This window comes from Sciurus carolinensis, chromosome 7 (assembly GCF_902686445.1).
Source record: "Sciurus carolinensis chromosome 7, mSciCar1.2, whole genome shotgun sequence".
NCBI classification, from domain to species: Eukaryota; Metazoa; Chordata; class Mammalia; order Rodentia; family Sciuridae; genus Sciurus; species Sciurus carolinensis.
The window spans coordinates 131,889,207-131,911,669 of NC_062219.1; the positions used below are offsets into that span (position 1 = coordinate 131,889,207).

General features: G+C 35.0%; 1 protein-coding gene across 5 annotated transcripts in view; it reads right to left on the minus strand.

The window, feature by feature from the left end:
- Window positions 1–22,463, minus strand: part of Exoc2 (exocyst complex component 2) — a 205,587-nt gene that overhangs the window by 107,874 nt on the left and 75,250 nt on the right. For all 5 annotated transcript variants that reach the window (XM_047557921.1, XM_047557922.1, XM_047557923.1 and 2 more), the window contains 5 exons: window positions 21,228–21,308; window positions 11,135–11,280; window positions 10,919–11,000; window positions 10,084–10,186; window positions 5,824–5,942 (listed from right to left, as the gene is read on the minus strand). In XM_047557921.1, coding sequence (XP_047413877.1) covers window positions 5,824–5,942; window positions 10,084–10,186; window positions 10,919–11,000; window positions 11,135–11,280; window positions 21,228–21,308 — 531 coding nt within the window. The remainder of the gene's footprint in view (window positions 1–5,823; window positions 5,943–10,083; window positions 10,187–10,918; window positions 11,001–11,134; window positions 11,281–21,227; window positions 21,309–22,463) is intronic.

Genomic DNA, 22,463 nt, shown 5'->3' on the forward strand with positions numbered 1-22,463 from the left:
AATATTTCCTAGGATGACTTCTAGGTCACTGGATACTTTCTCATTCAACTCCATTTTCTCAACATGTTGACTCTTGGAATGTTTATTTATACTGGATATATAATTTTTAGAGGTTACTAATTAGGTTTACATAAAATTTCTCCAATAGACTTTAACTAGGTATAAGCATAATAGCACCAAAAGTAACAGAAATTAGAAGCAGCTCATCTAGCTTGGAGAGTTTCAGGCATAGCTCTTCATGATTAACCAAATATCAGTTTATCTTACCTGCCAGAAAAATGCCAGTTTGTTTTGAAATCATGTTCAGAATCCTGTATGATAAAACATTTGCTCCAATAATGTAACACAGATAAGTATTGTGTCATTTGCACACTTGCTAGTTCTGCCCTCACTCAAGATACACAGAACTTGGGTTTGTCACCTGGCTTCTCTAGGATACCTTCATCACACATGAAAGGAATCTACAGTCATCTATTGAACCAGACAATTTCCCTGGTTTCTTCCCTTGGAAAGTCCAAATGATATTTTGGGTATCTTCCTCCATATTGTCTTACGTTTACATTATATGTAATTAGGATAACCATAAAATATCTATTAAAATATCTATACAAGGGCTGGGGGTATAGCTCAGCAGTAGAGCACTTGCCTAGCATGTGTGAGGCACTGGGTTCAATTCTTAGCACCACATAAAAATAAAAGAATAAAATAAAGGACTATCAACATTAAAAAATATATTTAAAAAATCTATACAACAGTTATAGATTATATGAAAGAAAAATTGTATTTATTCTCAGCATACTTATGACTAAGGCAAATATTTAGGTAAACACAACATAACATATATATACATACACCATACATAATTACATTACCTGTGTAAATGTACATTAAGTGTATACTGGAGAGATAACATCTGTCCAATGATACATACATATATCAATCATGACAAACAAAAGCATCTAAGTGCAAACTGGTCAAAGTCAAAACACAATTTAACAATGACCAATTCCTCTTCCATTCTAGGAAAGAGTCTACCTACATTTATGACACATTCATCAATTGGTTTTTGACAAGTATAAGTCAAAAAGTGATGGTATCAAAGTACTTGAGGGGCTGGGGAGATAGCTCAGTCGGTAGAGCGCTTGCCTTGCAAGCACAAGGCCCTGGGTTCGATCCCCAGCACCCAAAAAAAAAAAAAAAAGTACTTGAAAAGAGAGGTGAACAAAAAAATTAATAACTCAATCAATAAATGGGCAAAGGAACTGAACAGACACTTCACAGAAGAAATACAAATGATCAACAAGTATCTGAAAAATGTTCAACATCACTAGCATTTAGAGAAATGCAAATTAAAGTTACACTGAGATTTCATCTCACCCCAGTCAGAATGGCAACTATCAAAAATACAAGTAACAATAAAAGTTGGTGAGGACTAGGGGGAAAAGGTACACTCATACATTACTGGTGCATATTGGTGCAACCACTCTGGAAAGCTGTATGGAGATTCCTCAGAAAACTTGGAACGGAACCACCATCTGAACAGTTATCCCACTTCTTGGCATATACCTAAAGGACTTAAAATCAGCATACTACAGTAATGCAGCTACATCAATGTTTATAGCAGGTCAATTCACAATAGCTAGATTATGGGACCAACCTAGATGCCCTTCAATAGACGAATGAATAAAGAAAATGTGGTACATATACATAGTGGAATACTACTCAGCCATAAAGAAGAATGAAATTATAGCATTTGCAGGTAAATTAACAGAACTGGAGGCTATCATGCTAAGTGAAATAAGCCAATCCCCAAACACCAAAGGCTGAATATTCTCTCTCATATGTGGATGCTGACTCACAATAAGCAGGGGGTGGGGGGAGGAGTGGAGGTTCACTGGATTAGATGGGGTAATGGGGAGAAGGATAGGGGGATAGGAATGGACAGTAGAATGAATCAGACATAACTTTCCTATGTTTATATATGAATACATGACCAGTGTAACTCCACATTATGTAATCCACAAGAATGGGAGGTCATATTCCATGTAGATATGATATGTCAAAATATATTCTACTGTCATGTATAACTAAAAAGAACAAATAAAAAATTACCAAAAAAAAGATAGAGGTGAAATTAAACTGTTTCTGAGTTTAAAATTAAATGAACATTTTATAATAGCAAATTGGATGATAATATTGGATGACAATTTTTTCTAAATTGGACAATTTTAAAATTATATGACAATTTTGAGAAGACTCCTTATCTCTGAAAAGTAAATACTGAATTAGCTATGGATGAAATGATGTGACCCACTTCAACATAATCCAGAATGAGATAGCTCATAACTGTTGAAGTTATGGTGGGTTCACAGAAAATTATTCTATTATCTCTTTTGCTTTTTAAGGAAGTTTGGGAGTCTAAGCATATATAGGTCAGTGGTACAGCACTTGCTAGCATGTGCAAAGCCCTGAACCCAGTTCTCAGCACCAGGTAAAACACATATATACACATACAGAATTTGAGAACCTCCAGAATGAAACTATTAAACTGCTTCTGACCTGAACACAAAAGACCACACTATTCTTCCAATTAAAAGGTTCTTATATATTAGGGTTACCTAAATTATTTCTATTAGTAGCATTTATTAATAATGAAAAAGGGAACAGTTAAGCATGAACATCAAAATAAAATTAAATTAAAATATAACAAAAACTGACCAATTAATTTGGGAAATCTACCCTGTATTGTCATGAAATTTACAGAATAAAATCAAAGTGCTGGAACTTACTATGTTTTACTTTCAAGGCAAAAGACTAACTTATGAAAATAATTTCAGGTACAGGTGTAATAATAACATACGTAAAACTTCCTGGGATTTTTCTAATTTCAAAAAGTCTATATGTTGTCTTTCATAAATAACAGACATATCCCAGAAATTCAAATATTTTCATACCAAATTATGTATTCAGAATGTTTCCTATATGCATAAGAGGAAAATTCCTTGTCAGATCACATATCCTGTGAACACAGTTGCCATATTTATCACCAACTTTGATGGAGCGGGATAGCACTTACTGAGATGTAGGGGAATCTGTAATACTTCTCTACCCACAATCTAGAGAGCAAACACTAGTCATTTGAGTTCAACTGAGGTAGCATGCCCTGTAAGGACACTTCTTTGTACTACCTGCCAGTCAGTCTGTATTCCTGTAATATGATTTCACAAAATTCTGCACTCTACACTTCATAACCCTTTTTACAATTATAATTAAACATATACCTATATGATTTCAAAAATCATCTTAGGCTATAAGATCTAAGAAGCTTCCTCACCATAGCACTTCTAGCCCCTAGCACAAAAACCAGTGCACCAATGATCAACTGTGGCTGCAGCTGACTCACCAGGAAGCTTGAAAAATACTGCCACCTGGTCTCACCTTCAGAATCTAATGCAATTGGTATGGAATTGATGGGTGCTGGATTCTGGAAATCTAGGAATTCTGATGTATAGTCAAGGTTGAAAGCCTACTGAACAAGTAGACTAAAAAATTACTTGTTAAATCTACAGAGAAATGAATGTGTTAAGTCAGTCTTAAGTATTCCCAAAGACTAAGGTCTCTGTGTCTCACTTGCTGTCATTTTCCTTCACTACAAATGTAAAATAATTAATGATATTAATAAAAATTTTGACATGGCATCAGCATATTCATTTTTTCTGAAATATAAACTTAAAAAAGAACAAGAATCAAAACTGAAAAGTACTTGAATCCAAGTCAAATAATTCATGACAAAATGATGCTACAAATAAATACAGGCAACCTCACTGTTACTGTCTTTCTGGGTCAGGACTGTTATGTTATTTCACCTAACTCTTCTGGGACCTGAAGATCACTACTCTTCCTCATTTGATGTCATCTACTCAGGAGCTCAGACTGCTGACACTACACTTGCCAAGGTCACCAACAGCAGCCTTGGTGCTCAATCTAGAGGACACTTTACTCTTACCTTCCACTTCAACTTAAAAACCTCAATAACTCCCTCCTTTTGGTTTTGTGACTCTATGCCCTCCTTTTTCCATCCTGCCCTGCCTGATAACCAACCTTTCATCATCTCCTTTCCAGGTTTCTCTTCTACTAGCACCTCAGGATTCTAGTCTTGGTTTTCTTTTTTATTTTTTTATTTTTTTTTTTGAATGAGTACATCAACTCTTAAGCACCATCCATGTGTAACCACACCCAAATCCCTAGCTCCCTAAGTACAAATACCTTCTAAGTATCTCTACTTGCATGACAGACAATTCCAAATCCACTTATCCAAATCCAAGGGGTGAAAAATCACTTCTTTCCCCTAAATTCCCTAACTCAATGGCACCTCCATACTAGTAAGTTACCATAGTCGGATGTCTGAGTTATCCTTCATCCCCTCCTCCTCATTCTTCCAGCACCTAGTCCTATCTATCTACTTTCTAAACAGTCCTGGAGCCCACACACTTCACATTTTCACCACCTCCATGCTAGGTCAGATGCCAGAATTGTCACACTAGGCTTTAACCAGCTTCCCTGATTTGGTCTTACCACTCATCATCACCTCTTTAAAAATAGGTTTAATCATGTCTTTCCCCGCTTGAAGTCCTTCAATGTCTTCAGCACTGCCCTCTGTATAAAGCCCAAACCCCTCAAAGCAGTTAATAAAGTCCATTATCTGTTACGTCCTAACTCCAGTCTCAGTTTCTCCAATTTAATCACATTCTTAGCTCGAGTCATGCAAAATTCAGTGGCTTTCCCTTGTCCAAAATTTGGTACTCTTTCTGGAATGCTCTTTAACTCTTTCTTCTTCTATTTGAAATCACTAACACAGGAAGCCTTCAGATCTCCAAGTTGATGTCATTTCTTTCATATCTTAGAATATCATTTCCCTAACCTCAAAAACCCTGGATTAGAGTCTATTCCTAAGTACTAAGACAGCACTAAAAACTTCCCCAATCTTAAAATGTGGCACAGTGCACAGTATGGTAATAGTCAACCAGAATGTCTCCTCCATGATGTTGTAAACCTGGATGAATTAGGCCCTTGTCGGTTATATTGACCATCACAATATCTAGAGCATGGTAGGCATTCAATATATTTAATATTTGTTGAATGCCAGGATTATACAAATAAGTCGATATAAATCTCTTCAAACTTGCCTGAGGGACTTTGCTCAAGTGGTTCCCTCTCTCAGGTTGGATGAAGTCTCTCTAGTAAGCCTCTTCCAATTCTTATATAATATGGACCATTCCAGAGACACTTTCCCAAACCTGCCATCTGAAGCATTTTCCTCAGTTACTCCCCCTCAGAATACCCTGTTGTTTTCCTTTTTATCACTTGTCTCAATGTTTTTAATAAGTTATAGGTTTAATACCTTTCCCTTCCTCTATCAGTGAAATCAATGATGCATGGCTTGGGTCTTATTCATCACTATCTAGTACTTGGAATTTGTCTGGTACACTTACTGATCAGCATGTATCTAATGAAACAATAAGTGAGACTAACATTTATCTAGAATTAATGTCATTTCTAAAGCATTATGCTGCCTCTGATGAAATTTTAAATGTTCCTTATAACAAACCTTTGTCAATACTGTTAATTGGCCACAAAAACAAACATAGTAAAAGACTTTTGCCCTTCCCTGTTCTGTTCTATAATGTGGGGAGGGGCTGACAACAAGAAGACAGGTACACATACCAAGAAAAGCAGGTAATCATTGCCTTAATCATTCAGTATCCTGAAGAGTATTAAAGTGACATAAAGAAATAGTATATAAATCAGAAAAGAAACCCTTGCCTTTCAGGTCTTTCACATAGCCTTCTTTGCAGTTGTGCATGAGCTGAATGATCCACTTGTGCTGGGCTCCAATGCATTGCCAGGCAGGGTCTCCAGATGCATGAAGGTCAGAGAGATACCTGAAAAAAGCAAGCCCAAGGTTTTCCCTGTTATAAGTGAGGGCAAAAAGAAAATCAAGCATATTTTAAAATCATTACCTTCTTTTAAAGAAAAACTAAAATTTTATTAATGAGTAAAGCATTTCTCAATATTAGTCTTTAATGTCTAGTTCTCAAATAAGATCAAATTTCTCTTAATACAATAATAATAACAAAACTAATTTTAATTGGCTCTTTGTATAAAGATAACTAAAAAGACAAAGACAACTTGACAAAGGCCAAGTGATCCTATGAACATGGTGAGAATTTTTCTTTACATCTACATTTAGTTCTCAGAGTGTTCTTATTCAGTTTGAAGTCATTACATTAAACACAGGGGAAGCAAGTAGAGAACTCGGTGAATAAACTGCAGTTTGTTTTTTTTAATTCCTTTCTGGTATTAAATACAGCCACTAGGTGGCAGTGTGACACTGCTTACTAAGAGTAGCTAAAACAACACTGCTTTCTATAGAAGGTATTTGGTGACAACTAATTCAGGACCAAGAAAGTATTTTTCTAGAATATATAATATAGATGAATATTTTCTTATTTTTAGTAATTTTAAAATATTAATGTCTTTGCGTATAATATACCCAAACCCATATAGACACTTTAAATATATTTCAGTTGAAATTTTTCTGTCAAACAGTATTTAAGATATGGCATTCATACCTCACAAATTATATGAATATAACAAGTTAAATCCAATCAAAACAAGTCAAAAAGCATGTCTGAATGAATTTATTATCTTAAAATTATCCTTAAATGATAAGATTGTCCTTTGTCTTGGGGTTAAAGATTTTTGGTCAATGGTGAATGTTCATTAAGAGTTACAAGCTGTGACCTCCAGCCAAATTTCAATCACTCAGGAACATGCCTGATGCTCCTTCTCCATTTTTTCAGTAGCTGGTACTCATTACTCAGACATCTCAATTAGCAGCTAATTAAAGGAGAAACAAATCAATTTTGTAATAAGTTAGCAAAGAAGATGCTGAGAAGAAATCTGACATGGCATTTAGAAACTATCCACACCAACCCTAACCTTCACAAGCTAATAGATTCCTGTTTCTCAGGAGGTATGGGCATTTGATCATCTGCAGAAGGGCCACTTGACAACAAAGAACACACTGCACTTGACAGGCTGCCTGCCCCTCTCCTCTGTATGACTGTGGATAGGCTGCAAACAGGCTGTGTGTCAGAGTTGACAAAGAGACAAGTCAATTAAAAGGAAGAACTTTACTAAGACATCACCCAAGACTCCTTATCTGAGAATAACCTCCTAACAATCTAACAAATTAAATTTAGCTTAGCACAGAGAATTCATTCCAAAGCTTTCAAAAACCAATCTGTTTCTTCCTCTCACACAGGCTTTCCTCTTTTATTATTTGGAATACGAATAAAACAAACAATATATTGTGTATATTCTTCCCAAAGAGCATGTGCTTCTTTCTTGGGGGGAGTAATTTATTTCAACAAGCTCCCTAAATAGGCTTGTTATGCCTCTATATATTTCTGCAAAACTCACTTCTAATGCTTTTTACTCACGTACCCCTCAAATTTGATGTTAATAGCAATATTCTTTTAGATAAATGGCTTCCATCTAATTTTTAAACTGAACAGGAATGCAGATGGCCCATTATTAGGGCTATTTCTCCAGCAACACAGCAATAAAAATCAACAAGCTTGTCTACATATAGTAACTTTTAAAATTGTAAGTCTCCTTAGCATGTTGACCATGTCCTTATAAAATTTAATCATAATCCTCTCTCTCATCTCATTGATAAGTATATTAAAGGAGTTTAGAAGCATTTTGTTAAAAAAAGATAAAACTGTTCTCTCAGAAATTCTAGAGAATATTTCAGTTCAGAGGACAAGAGTTTGTTTCACCCTCTTCCAGTAAGTTTCTTGTCTTTCAGTATGAAGCTTAAAACTAATAGTTTCATTACAAAAATCTTTTGTTTAGAATTATGATGTTTAAAACTACACAGGAAAAGAGACTTTGTATGAAGGTTTTTGAGGGAAAACATTCCAAAGATGATGAACATAGGCTTAATATTTTAAAATTTAAGTTAAAGTTTTAAATTCTATATTCTGATTTGATTTTTTACCAATTACAAGGAACAGGATCACAGTTACATGGGAAGGAGTAAAAGGAGCTCAGTTCTTGCTAAGGTTAATAAGTTCCCTACCAGATCAAGACAGAACGAGAAGTGAAAACAATCAGGAAGTCTTTCATTTGATAAAATAATGAATACAAAAGTAAGACAATCCAGCATTAATCTGATTTTTACTTCTACTATGCATAACATGAATCATGTAATACTAACACCCTCTATTTGTGTTGATGATAAAGCTTTCTCCATTCCCACCTGTGCTCACAGCACTGTTTTATACAACTCAACAGATACTTGACCTGGTTCTGATTTTATTTTCTACTTATTAATAGCTAAAATTTTAATTAGAAAAAAGTAACCAAATTGCTTAGTATCTTCTCAAAGCATCAGGAATAAAATAATGATTAAAATGGGTCAACTATTGTTGACATTCTTGTTTTTCCTTTAAAATGACAAGGAAAAAAAGCAGTGAAATACACCATCTAAAAGCATCTCTTTTGACACTATCATCTTTTAAATGATGTTCAGTAATTAAAACCTGGTCATGTGAACTGCACATCTGTTATCCATATAGACAGTAATTTACCTATAAAGAAACTGCATACTCAGTAAAGTTTAATATATTACTGTAGGCAAATTTAACATAACAGATGAACAACTAAGTGAATCTATAGAGAACAACCAGTGAAGTAGCAGAAGGAACACAGAAAGTAAGAATCAGGGACCTGCCACTCGTCAGCGTATGTCCTGGACAAGATTCTACACCTTACCAAAATTATTTTTTATATGTAGAAAATAAAGCAATTGGATAACTAACATGTAATTTATTTCCAACTTTAAATTTCTACAGTTACATAAGCCAGGAAAGTCCGCTGTATACATTCTTTCCTTAAGGAGACAGCATGGAATAAAGCCAGCATAGGCTTTGAAACCAGACCAACAGTAGAAATATCCTGTGTGTGCTAGATGTGCTGTGTATGCTGGGCAAGATTTGGTTTCTTGACCTGTGTAACAGGGACAATGCAAGTACCCTTTAGTTAAAGAGGAAACACAGAATGCACCCTGTGCAGCAGCCAGGCACAGGGCACACGTTCTGTAGTGGCAGTACTGGAACAGTATAGTAATGTTCCCTCTGTCCTATTCCCCAAGCCTCTACTCACCTTCCTACTGGACAGCACTAGTGACACTGGCTCATGATCCCATGGTCTCCCTCATCATTAGGACAAGGTCTGAGTGTAGACTCTTGACCTCTCCACAACTGCATACACAGCAGCTTTTAGACCAGATCCTTTTCCTATGCCTGGAGATTATTTTCAATGGTCACATGATGATCATAGCCAAAGGCACAAATGCCTAGAGTTAACAACAGTGAACAGCTAGTTCCCATCATGAGATACCGTTTCCTCCTGAGTATTCTTCATATCCTTGTGACATCCATCTCTTTTAATATTATTTCTATTCTTTGAAAAGTACTTCTATTTAGTAACTTTATTCCTCTTACTGATCATTAAAAGACTGTAATCAGATAGATATACAAGGAAAAAATCTTTCAGAACTTTCTTCACTATTGAGTCACGGGATACTCCTGTGGCATGAATAATTTCTCACACAGTGTAAAACAATATTCTCTTTAAACCATATGTGGAGCCCCTACTTCAGGAACTATGGTATTCACAGGGCATGGCCCCATACCATCCCACAAGGTTAGGTAACCCACAGGAATAAGAGGTGACTAAGCAGTTGGGTTACTTTTCCTTTGCCAAACCGGCAGGATTTTCTAGCGCTAAAAAAAAAAAGTGAGTACTATACAACTACTCCCAATTTGTTATTATTTAAAAGAATCTTGGTGTCCTATACCAAATATCCCTAAATTTCTGCTATTTGGCTTCCCTTTCACTATTTCATCAGCAGTCCACTAATTTCCCCCAAATTAGTTTTACAGGTTACACAACATATCCAATAACAAAACAGATTAAGGTGATTCCTCAGAATTCTTGAAAAAGTTTTACCTTATATAGCGTTTCTGATCATGTAAAGTTGATGGTGTCTCAAGCAATTTATCCAGAAGTAATTCTCGTAAAGCTTCTATTCGTGTTTCTACTTCAGCATAATCTATTTTTAAAAAGAATATACAAGATTTGCAGAATTAAAATTTAAAATCAAATTTCAGAAAGCAGAATAGTGGTTCCTTTTGACTTTTGAGAAGAAGCACTTTGGAAGTGATCAAAACACCATCTTAAGTGTGTACATGGGCATGTGTATTTGTCAGAATTAAATGATATATAATATACAGTCTATACACTTTGGTAAACATAAATTTTACCACAGTAAAGAAATAAACATGATTTCTGAATCCTTATGAATTTCATTTTTTAATTTAATAAACCCTATAATATTTCTAATTGATAAAGAGTTTAACTATAGGACATTTTAAACTTTTCTTTCTGTAAATACAGTATTAGAAATAATTTCAAAAGGTGTTGTTGGGTTTGCTCTAAACAAATAATTAGGATTCATAAATAGCTTGTTCTTGCCACAGAGAAAAGACTGAAATGTGACTTTATGTCTATAAAATAATACCTGTCATTGCTTCTTTCTGGTAAGAAAGAGTTTTAATAGAACTGTGATTAGCAGCAAAGAATGTCCAAGAATCATCAGGTTGCTCATTTTCATTGCATCACAGGAAGAAAATCCATAATGTTATTTTTTAAGTAATTGTTTTACATTTTAAAAGAACATCATATAAACAAAATCTAAAATGCACGTAACATTCTTTATAGAACACATTCCTCATTCTTCCTGTAAAAGGAAAGTAGAAGATGTAGAAGTAATAAACAATCTTACATTTCTTGAAAACTTGCACCTCCGTTTTCCCAAAGAGTGACTTGGCCTTTTCATAATCATTAATAACCACATCATAGTCTCCCTTTAAAATAAAGAAACATTTTGGAGACCGTCAATAAAGCAAAATGAAGACATTTGGTTAACATTAAAACATATTAACAAACTTTTAAAATTTATGACATTTATTAACTGTTAGTACATAAATATTTTCTCTACCTTTTGAATATTCCTTTCAATATTCAGAGGAAGATTGAAGAGAAACTTAAATCGTTGAAGTACATTGAGTGCATTTCTAGTGGAATCTGCCTTGTCCTTACGACCTAACACTTCTTGAAATAATGTATCCGCAGTATTACTTGCTCCTGTTTTTAAAGGAGAAAAAGAAACTTATATAAAAGCTAATTTGAATCAGAAAATGTGTAACTGAGCACTAGAAACAAAATCTGAGATAGCTATTGTAACTTTACAGTAAAACACAATAGACTATTTTTTAAAAGTTAGCTATATTGGAAATCTTTTACAGTTTTTTAAAGTAAAATTTCCATTTTGCCTGCTAAGTCTTTTCATATGTTAAAAATGGTACCTAATTAAAAACAACTATACTTGCCATGCCCAAATAAATTCTCCCACATGAACCTGTATTTATTTTAGTTACTCTTTTAAATGTTATTGCAATTATGGGCCCTTAGGTTATATCATTATTTCAGACAATAAGAGTAAAACACACATACAGATGTGTGCACATACACATGCACACTAGTGAAATTCTATGAATTCAGCATCTACATATGGGATGATAAACAAAACAAGGAAAATATTTTTCAGAAAAGTTGTTCAAAAGAAGTAATTTTAAAACTAATCTTATTTCTTGATAGAATTATCTCCTTATGTAGCAAGCACAGAAAATTATATACTCAACTTAAAATGACAAACTTTAATACAGTATTGTTAATATTTCTTAAATCAGCTAATTCTTATAAAGTTATACATGAACATTTCATGAGGGTTTTTTTTTTCCCCTAAAAGACTTCAAATTATATGGATCTCTGTAATAAAGAGCTGCTTTAGCTAAAGCAAAATTTGCAAATATAAAAATCAGTTTAAATTTTGCAACTTGTGAATTATTTTTAATTAGCCACAAGGAAAGGAGAGAGAAAGGATAAACTGTTTTTGGCTGTTTGATTGCTGCTTGTAAAAAGTTTCTACATTATCTGGTCTAGTGACTATACTTTAAGCAAAGATGAAAAAATTACCTCAGTCTCACTGGGTGGCTTGCATGCCATATCCTCTGGTCCACACTGTGGGTGGCCTGATCGTGTTAAAAGTCGTCTTTGTAACATGATTGTTTTATCTAAATAATGTTTAAATTCTGTTGAAATTTTAAAGGCCTGATATAAAAACTTTGTTTGGTCAAGATAGCTGTTTTCACCACATGCTATTTTAATGTAGACTGCTAAATTTCTACTATAAGATGAAGAAAAATACATTTTCTTCTCACCACCAAACCACATAATAGAGACTAAATGAATATCTGAAATCCGATGAGGGTTAAAACTTTCTGTCTTCAAGGGAAATTATTCTAAAGTATTTGCTTATCATTTAAAAAATATAAACCTAAGTTGAGGCTTCATAAGTGAATAGATGCAAGTGGAAATGAATCTTTTTTTAAAGGTTGCTTACTTATATGTAGGTTTTAAATATTAAGTAACCAAGCATTTTTTTTTTCCTGTTCAATGAGTGGAAGAATTTAGACAAACAGGGTAGAGTTCAAAATTTGATTTTTCTCATTTTATTTTTAAAGTAATAAAAAATTACCAACTTGGGTTCAATCCCCAGCGCTGCAAAAACAAATAAACAAACAAAAAAAACCTAATAATTAAGTTAACCCCTAAAAAAAGTATGAAAACAAAAATATGAAAAAACACTACTTTTAATTAAATAAAACAAAAGCATCTTACACAGAAAAGTTCATAGACAGAAATTGTAAGCTTAACATCATAATTTATATGGAAATGTATGCATTTATATATGAAGGATTTTAATTTGTGAGATACTGAGAAGTTAGGTAGACAACTTGTCAATAAATATTATTCTGCTGTGAATTTTACTGCATTCACAGTAAAACAGTAGTTCATGACTCTGATAACTGAAAGATACATCCAGTAACAAAATACTGGTGTGACAAATACAGTGTAACCAAGATTTGCACAACAGATAAAAATCACCAGCAGCTCACAAAATGAATTGTTATGTCTTTCTTCCCTAGGGCTACTAATAAGAAAACAAAACTACTACACAAAAGGGGCACACTTCATATGTGGGCTGTTGTTACAAATAACACCATCAGAAGAGCATCCCCAGACATCCAGCAAATATTCCCTGTGTATAATGACCCATACACACCTCACTCCACGTTCTCACACCAAGAACATCCAATTTTAAGGCAGTTGGTAGTATCCAGTGTGTGACCACAGAACAAATCTTAACAGAATCTGATGGTCATGAGAACCATGACTTTGGCCTTACAAGTCAAAGAACAAGTTTTGATCCTATACCTGAAAAGGTCTTTCTCTTCACCCAGGGATGATGTCAATACCAGCTAAACAGGACAGTAACCATCACTGTCTCCGTTACACACAATTCCCAGCTGCCACTATTATGGTTGGGTTCACTGAACAGTAAAACTTTTCCACAGGGTAACATGGAAAGAAAAATCACTTTCCCATTGCATACTAACTTCATACTCAGACCTGCCCAATGATCTATCCCTAATACACATAAAAAAAAATTTAATTGTGTCAGACACTCCTGTCATCTACAAAATCTAGTCCTGTAATTCCAAGGTGTCTTGTAATTTCAAGCATATTTATTTAAAGTAAACATGATGCTTTCTCTTATTTCAAAGTGACCTTATCAGTCCCTTTTTCGGTATTGACACTTGAGACAGTAGATCTTCGAAGTGATTTTTAATCTGTGTTTTCCCCTTCCTGGAACTTGCAGGGGTCGAAGCAGGATGGAAGGAGTGCCCCCACCACAGCACAATTTATCCCAGGAATAGGTAAACCAAATGAGACTAGAAAATGAAACTTGCAGACACTCAGGAAGATTAAGGTAACCCTAAAGTGTATATTCACATTTATAGCAAAATCAGGCCCACAGAGAGAGATCTAACAACCTGCTTTGGTTGTCTCATTTTAACAGATTCTGGAAAATCACTAGATAGGCACCTGCCTAACATAATGTTATTACGCGAGCAGCATCATAAACAATATTTAATGCATGTTTACAACACCATGTAACAGCCACTACAGCTCTAAAAAAAAGGACACACAACTAGAACCCTGGGGATGAAAAAGAGTTGCAGTGGGTGCATACATTCTCAAGAGTAACCTGCTCACATCTCTCCCCGCTTCTTTTCAAGTCAAGTTTGGGAAATGCTAAAATTGAGGTTGGTTTTCTTTTTCCTTTTTGAATGTCACTTGTTAAATATTTACAAGCCAACCACTAAATAGACATCAGTTTCTTTTTTACAGACTTGACTCTTACATATATTCTTTAGTTTCCTAACAACCTGACCTGGTTATTTTAATTTTACACATAGTTCTTTAGTTAAATCATTCAATCCTATTACTTTAACCACCATCCCTATGCTAGTGACAAATCTGTATCTCAAAATGTGTCTGTAAACTTAAGACTAAGCTTTAAAAATATTTTCACTAGACATAAAATAATGACAATTAATCACTGAATACTTGCTCTATGCTAGGTGCTATTCTTAAAATTTTACACGTATTTTACATTACATTTATTTATATTTATCCAAGACCGGCACTATTTTTACCCCCATTTTATTTTTTTATTTTTTTTATTATTATTGTACACAAATGGGATACATGTTGTTTCTCTGTTTATACATGGCGTAAAGGCATACCATTTGTGTAATCATATATTTACATAGGGTAATGTTGTTTGATTCATTCTGTTATTTTTCCCTTCCCCCCCACCCCTCCCACCCCTCTTTTCCTTCTATACAGTCCTTTCTTCTTCCATTCTTGCCCCCCTCCCTAACTTTACCCCCATTTTAAAGTAGAGGCAATTGACATAGGTTCTTCCACTTGTCCCATATGACAGTGGTGAGAGCTAAAAAGATACTCACTGATGTGACCCTTAACATCTCAGACTTTTATGTTATAAATTTATGTTATAAATTAAACTGAATTTTTTTCCTCTCTACTTCCTTCCTCATGCCCCGAACCTGCTCCTCCTTCCTCCAGAAGGCCAGAAAACAAGTCATCACTAATCACTTCCTTTTTCTTACTTCCCAACTCAAACCAGAGACCAAATACTGCCATCCTTATCTCTTTAATGTTTCTCCCCTGCTGCTGGCTCTACTTTACCCACCTGTTTTGGTGGGGAGTCCTCATAAGGTCACAACCTTACCTTACTGTTATGGACTCTCCCTGCCTTCAGTGCAGCTCCCTCTACAGATGGCAAACTGCTCTTCCAAAAATCTTGTCACATCAATCCCTTATTAAATTCCTCTAATCACTCACCATTAGTCTTCGGGATAGAGACAAATTCCACACTAAGGTACAGAGAGATTATATTGAGCAAGCCCCGTCTGCCTCATAGCACTACACAGCAGGCATTACACATACTGCATCCCACCTCCTTTCTGAAGTCACTACCTTCTCCCTCATGCTGCTAGTCCTTCTAGGATCTGTAACCATCTCTGCTGAGCTTCCCACTCATCAACCTCTGCCGGTCTGGCTACTTCCTACTCCCCTTTTAAGGTGCACATGACCAACATGATATTCTCTCCACTTCACTCTACTATTTTCCCCCCAGGGCTGGGGATAGAACCCAGGGCCCTCCACTTTTCACATGTACACTCCAGATATACCCCAGGATTACTACCAGCAGAGTATTATTACTTCAGAGTACTGTCACATTATAATCCAATCACCTGCTTTAGTGTCTGTATTTGTCTATATTTTCCAAGATGTTATAAACTTTTAGAAGAAAAATACAAGTTTTATCTTTATCCCTGGGATAAAACAAAAGTATGCTCAATAAATGCTTACAGAGCAAGAATTAAAATATCAGTCTGAATCAATGAGCAGTATTGTTTTTACCCAGAGAGGTAGCACAGTGAAGTATAGAAAAGTCACGTTTTACACAATGTGGGGGACCATGATAGTGGCTGGTATGCTGAAACCCAACAAAGTGATCTAAACAATGGGAAAATCACAGTCCCCCCAACTTAACAATGGTTCCCCTTAGGATTTTTCAACTCTACCATGGTATGAAATTGATAAGTGTTCTATAGAAACTATACTTGAAATTTTAAATTTGGATGTTTTCCCAGGCTAGCAATATGCAATCAGATGCTCTCTTGAGATGAATGGGTGGTAGCACTGAGATGTAGCTCCTAGTCTGTCCTACCATCATGAAGTTGTTAGGTGCAATAAATGCACATTTAACTTAATAATGAGCTTATGAGAACATGAACACATCTTAGGTCAAAGAGCATCTATACAATTCTCTATGACATCTAAAAATGTTCGCTTAAACATTAAAACTTACATGCCATTAATTACAAATGAATAGGAAAAATAAAAATTATAAAACTAACTTGCTTATTAGTATCCAGTTTAAAATATTAGAAACAATGAGAAGTGTTTTATTTCTTTTTAGAACTTATAAGACTTCATGCTTTTTTTGGTCCTAAAATTTACAATATATATCAAACATCTTTTTAATACTTTGACAAATTATCTTCTTTCCAAGTGTAAATCAGTTTCCAACATTTTAACCTTTGCACTTTTAATCTTGTGAAATATCTCTGAGGGTGCTTTTAAGCATCACTTCCCTTGGGACATTTCCTTTGCTTCACAAGCACTTCTCATAGTTATGTTGGTAAGATCACCTTTACTGAGTTCCTCCAGAGACACATCTCCAGTCCTGAACAGCAGCAGGGTCATTCCCACTGTCACCATCTTCCATAACTCCAATTATGTTGGATCTGAATTTCACTTACAGTGTCATCACATTTTGTTGTTTGATACATTTTCTTCTTATGAACCAATTACACAATTTCAGTGAATATACTGCAGTAACCAAAACCTGAACTATGTTGTTGTTTGTCAGGTGTTTATTTAACCAAACTTTAATAACTGAGACACACAATATCAAACAATTATTCCAGAAATCTGGCTCCAAACTTGTGCATTAATATTATAATTCCTAGTTTTTCCACCTGCTATTTGTATGAATTTATGTAGCTAATTTAATTTTCTGTGCTTCAATTTTTCCATCAATAAAAATGGACAGTTGGGCACAGCAGTACACACATGTAATCCCAGCAACTCAGGAGGCTTATAAATTCCAGGCTAGCTTCTGCTATTCAGCAGCATCCTGTCTCAAAAAAAATAAATAAATAAAAATAGGCTGGGGATGTAGTTCAGTGGTACAGCACCTCTGGGTTCAAGTGCCAGCACTGCAAAAAATAAAATAAAGTAAAATAAAATAAAACAAAACAAGATGGCTAGAAGAGGTGGGTCACTAGGATGTGCCCTAGATGGGTTCAACCTTCCTGTGGTCCCTTTCCCCTCTCCTTTCCTCTTTCTGCTTCTTGACCCCACCATGAGCTAAGTGTTTCTTCCACTGGGTCCTTTCTCCATGATATGCTGCCTCACCTAGGGCCTAGAGCGAGGGAGCTAGCTGTCTAAGGACTAAGACATCTGAAATTGTGAGCCAAATAAACTTTTCCTACTTTAAGTGTTATTGTCAAGTGCTTTGGTCACAGTGTTGAAAAAGCTAACTAAAACAGCTATTATTACCATAACCACTACAAATACTTACCTACAAATACTTACACTGTACTATCTGTATCTGCACTGTAATCCAGTAGCTGCTAGCCACCTAAGGCTACTGGGTGTGGTGGTACACATCTATAATCCCAGTGACTCAGGAGACTGAATCCAACCTTGGCAACTTTGTGAGACACTGACTCACCAAAAAAAAAAAAAAAAAAAAACCCAGTACAAGACTTACAAGACTTAATTGGTGCTATAGTTTGCATCTTGAATGGTCCCTAAAAGCCCATGTTCTGAAGATTTGGTCACCTGCCTATTGTGCTACTAGGAGATGGTGGAACCTTTAGGAAGTTGGGCCTAGTGAGAGGAAGTTAGGTAATTAGTAGTGTGTCCCTGAAGGGGTTATGGGGACCTGGCCCCTTCTTCTCTCTTCATAGCTATCATGAGGTAAGTAGCTTTGCTCCACCAAGCACTCCCTGCCATATTATTTTGCCTTATCACAAGCCCCAAAACAATGGAGACAACTGACCATATTAGATTGAAACCTCTGAAACCACAGGCCAAAATAAACCTTTCCTCCTTTTAAACTGATTTTCTCAGATATTTTGTCATAGTGATAAACACAGCTAAATTAATTAAAATTAAATAACAATTGAAAATTCAGGGTTGGAGATATTATTCAGTGGTAGAGTGCATACCTAGCATTTAACAAGTTCCTGGGTTCATCTCCAGAGCTTGGGGATAAAAAAAAACCCAATTCCTCAGTTATTCAAGCCACATCGGAAGTGTTTAATAACTTTGTTTCATCATTGTAGAATTTCTATTGGACAGTACTGTTCTATACTTTGGGAAGAAGTAAAAATAGATAAGTGACTTTTTTGTGGAGGGGTGGGGGGGTGGGTACTGGGGACTAAACCCAGACATGCTTTACCAGTGAGCTATCTTCCCTTTCCTTTTCATTTTTTATTTTCAGACAGGGTCTCACTAAGTTGCTCAGTCACCCAAGTCACTGGGATTATAGGCACGCACCACAATGCATGCCAAATAAATGAATTTGATATAAATGAATAAAATTCAACACTGACTTGAAATCAAGAAAACAATTTTAAGTTCAAGTAAATATGAGAAGCATGTGTCAATGAAAATCGAAAACAATTTCAACAAAAGTTGTCAACATTGAAAAAAAGGTGTTAAAAAATTGAAAAAGAAAGTTCCATTTAAGTAAGCATATTCTTATATGTAAGATAAAAGCATTAGTAATAATTTAAGCAAACTAATGATATTCACACTCATATATTCCTTCCATACTCATTTATTCCTTCTACCCTTTTCAAAAGAAAAGCAATTAAATGTTCAGTAGTACTCCTATAATTATTATTTTTTTTTCAGTTCTCTGTGTTTTCACTGCTTCTACAACACTTGAATCCCTGACTACCTAAAATACTCTCATCCACACAGAAGACACTCTTGCAACACTGCAGCCACATCTCTTTTGATTAGCAGGCTTAGCCCAAGACTTTACACAGCTAATGTGAAATAAACGTTTGTCATGCTGACCTGAATTAGCAAAACCTTATACGAAGATAGCAAACATCAACATCATTTTGACAAAGAATTTTTCTGGAAAAAAGGAAATTATTATAAATTGCTATATTTTAAGAATATTTTTTCCTTTAAAAAACCCTGAGAGTCTTATAAAGAAGTGACTAATTTATGTCAGTCAAGCCTAACTTTATCCCAAAAGAGCAAACTTCAGTAGAGAATTACTGTGACACATTTTTAGAAAAAGTTTATGGTAGAAAACAGAATAAAACAATTTCCCCTACAACTTCTATACTCCAATTCCCAAGAGATTATTTCCAAACTATACCCTACGAGAAGAAAACTGTGTTACCACATATTGCTAAATCTAACAAATAAAAGGAACCTTAAGTCAAACTTTAACAAGTACCTCTTCTACTGACACAATGCTGTGCTGAATGTCAGCTATACCTATGTCACCTTTTACAAGTTAATGGAGTGATCTCAGTTTTTTTATAATAGATATCATGGTTTGATGACAATGTCTACAGCGCAAATAACATCCCTAAGTACAAAACATCCTTCCAAAACCTTAAAATGTCTGACTACATTATTTATTTGGGTAGAATTCATAATACACATATTTTAACAAAGTTGGTGACTTAATTGTAAGACACAAAAGCAAGGCAAAATCTTAGGGCAAAAAAATAACAATACTAATAACGAAACTCATCAGAAGAGAAGATTTCTAAGTGCTTTCAAATTCACAAATTTAGAATAAAATCCAAGTATTCAGATTCTAACACCAAGGAAAGCTAACACCAAATTAACCCCCATTCCCAACTCCTAGAAGTACAGAGGACTACACCCAAGGGCACTTTTACCACTGAGCTGCATAGTAGCCCTTTTAATTTACAGAGTCTTATTAAATTGCAAAAGCCAGCCTCAGACTTACAGTCCTCCTGCCTTAGGCTCCAGATTAGTTGGGCTTACAGGCATGTACCACCACACCCATCGAAGCTTTTTTTTTTTCAAGTAAATACTTTCTTATTAAGAATTCCCCAAGTTTGTGAACAGATACTTACATCCATAAATTCTGCTCATGGAACCAAATTAATCCAAAAGTGCAAAACTAGTTTCATATCACAGTCCTATATGCATAGAATGTTTAAAAACTCAAAGTGAGGTTTTTAAATTTTTTTTATTAACCCTTCTTTATAAGGAAATCATATATGCTATATTATATTTAAAAACAAGGAGATTCCCATGCAAATTATCACTTCATATCAAATGTTAACTACATGTGTAAAACAGGACAATGTAATTTTAAGCCACTAATAAAACAACAAGGACTAATTCAATTGCTAAGCTTCTTCTAAATCAGTTGGATAAGTAGCTGGGGCCCAAGATGTCTTAAAAAGGAGAAAAGAGGAGGTGGACAGAACACAAATTTTTACATATAGCATTTTCTCCTGGACCTACAGTTCTTAGAAAATGTCTCAGAGTTAGACTCACTCTTAAACAGACAGTTGCCCAAATTCCTTTTGAAGAAATGCAAGGTGTAAACAAGCAATTCCTTAAGCATCTGTTGTTCTTACACCTGAGGTTACCTGCATTAAACACTGGTAGATGCTTAAAGATGACTTTTCAGGTTTTTGGTCAATGACAAACCCAGCTACTGCCTCAGTGCATTTCACTCTGGTCTGTTTTAAGGTAGCAAATTTTATTTCTTAAGAAGTAAAATGGCTTGCTTTCAAGTTAGGATTTCTCATAAATAAAGTAAAAACAGAAACAGGACCTTCATTTCCAATGTTTGTTTGGAATACCCCTTTATGTTTGTTAAATCACTACTATTTAGAAATGAATACTAAATGCAACTCCCCACCCTGTCCTCTGAAATCAGGTCTAAAAACTATATTAAAGCTTGTATAAAGCCCATAAATACTTTCAGGTAGTAAGACAAAACTTACTGTTCAGAACATTCTCCAGTTTCTGCGTCATGGATCCTTCTACTTTTTCCGTTCCATCAGCCTCTAATTTTTGATGGATGGCTAGAAGAAGGAAAAAAAAATCTAGTTAAAATGCAGGCCATTTTAATGGGTAGGAAGATATTACATCCAGATGACATTTTTAAACAGCTTTAAAAAATGGTAATATTATTTTCACTGCTGGAAAGGAGCACAAACATGTAATATTTTATAAAGTCCCCAGCAGACACCATCTGAGTTATTCATAGTTTAACATTATTAAAATAGTACATAATATACATACTCAATCATCTGATCTTCTAGACTGGGTGATAAAAACAGATGAATGAAAAAAGAAAAGAAAAAAAGATGAGCAGACACTTCACAGAAGAAGATGTACAAGCAATCAACCAATCAACAGATATATGAAAAAATGTTCAACATCTCTAGTAATAAGAGAAATGCAAATCAAAACTACCCTAAGATTCCATCTCACCCCAATTAGAATGACGATTATCAAGAACAAAAGCAACAATAGGTGTTGGCGAGGATGTGGGGAAAAAGGTACACTCATAGATTGCTGGTGGGATTGCAAATTCGTGCAGCCACTCTGGAAAGCAGTATGGAGATTCCTCAGACAGCTTGGAATGGAACCACCATTTGACCCAGCTATCCCACTCCTTGGCCTATACCCAAAGGACTTAAAATCAGCATACTACAGAGATACAGCCACATTAATGTTCACTGCTGCTCAATTCACCATAGCCAGATTGTGGAACCAACCTAGATGTCCTTCAATTGATGAATGGATAAAGAAACTGTGGTATATATATACAATGGAATATTACTCAGCCATAAAGAATGATAAAATTATGGCATTTGCAGGTAAATGGATGAAATTGGAGAATATCATGCTAAGTGAGATAAGTCAATCTCAAAAAACTAAAGGACAAATGATCTCGCTGATAAGCGGATGAGGACATATAATGGGGGGTGGGAGAGGTTAGCGTTAGGGTTAGGGTTAGGTTTAGGGTTAGGGTTAAGGAGGGTGGCAAGAATGGAGGAAGGACTGTACAGAGGGAAAAGAGGGGTGGGAGGGGTGGGGGGGAAGGAAAGAAAATAACAGAATGAATCAAACAACATTACCCTATGTAAATTTATGATTACACAAATGGTATGCCTTGACTCCATGTACAAACAGAGAAACAACATGTATCCCATTTGTTTACAATAAAAAAA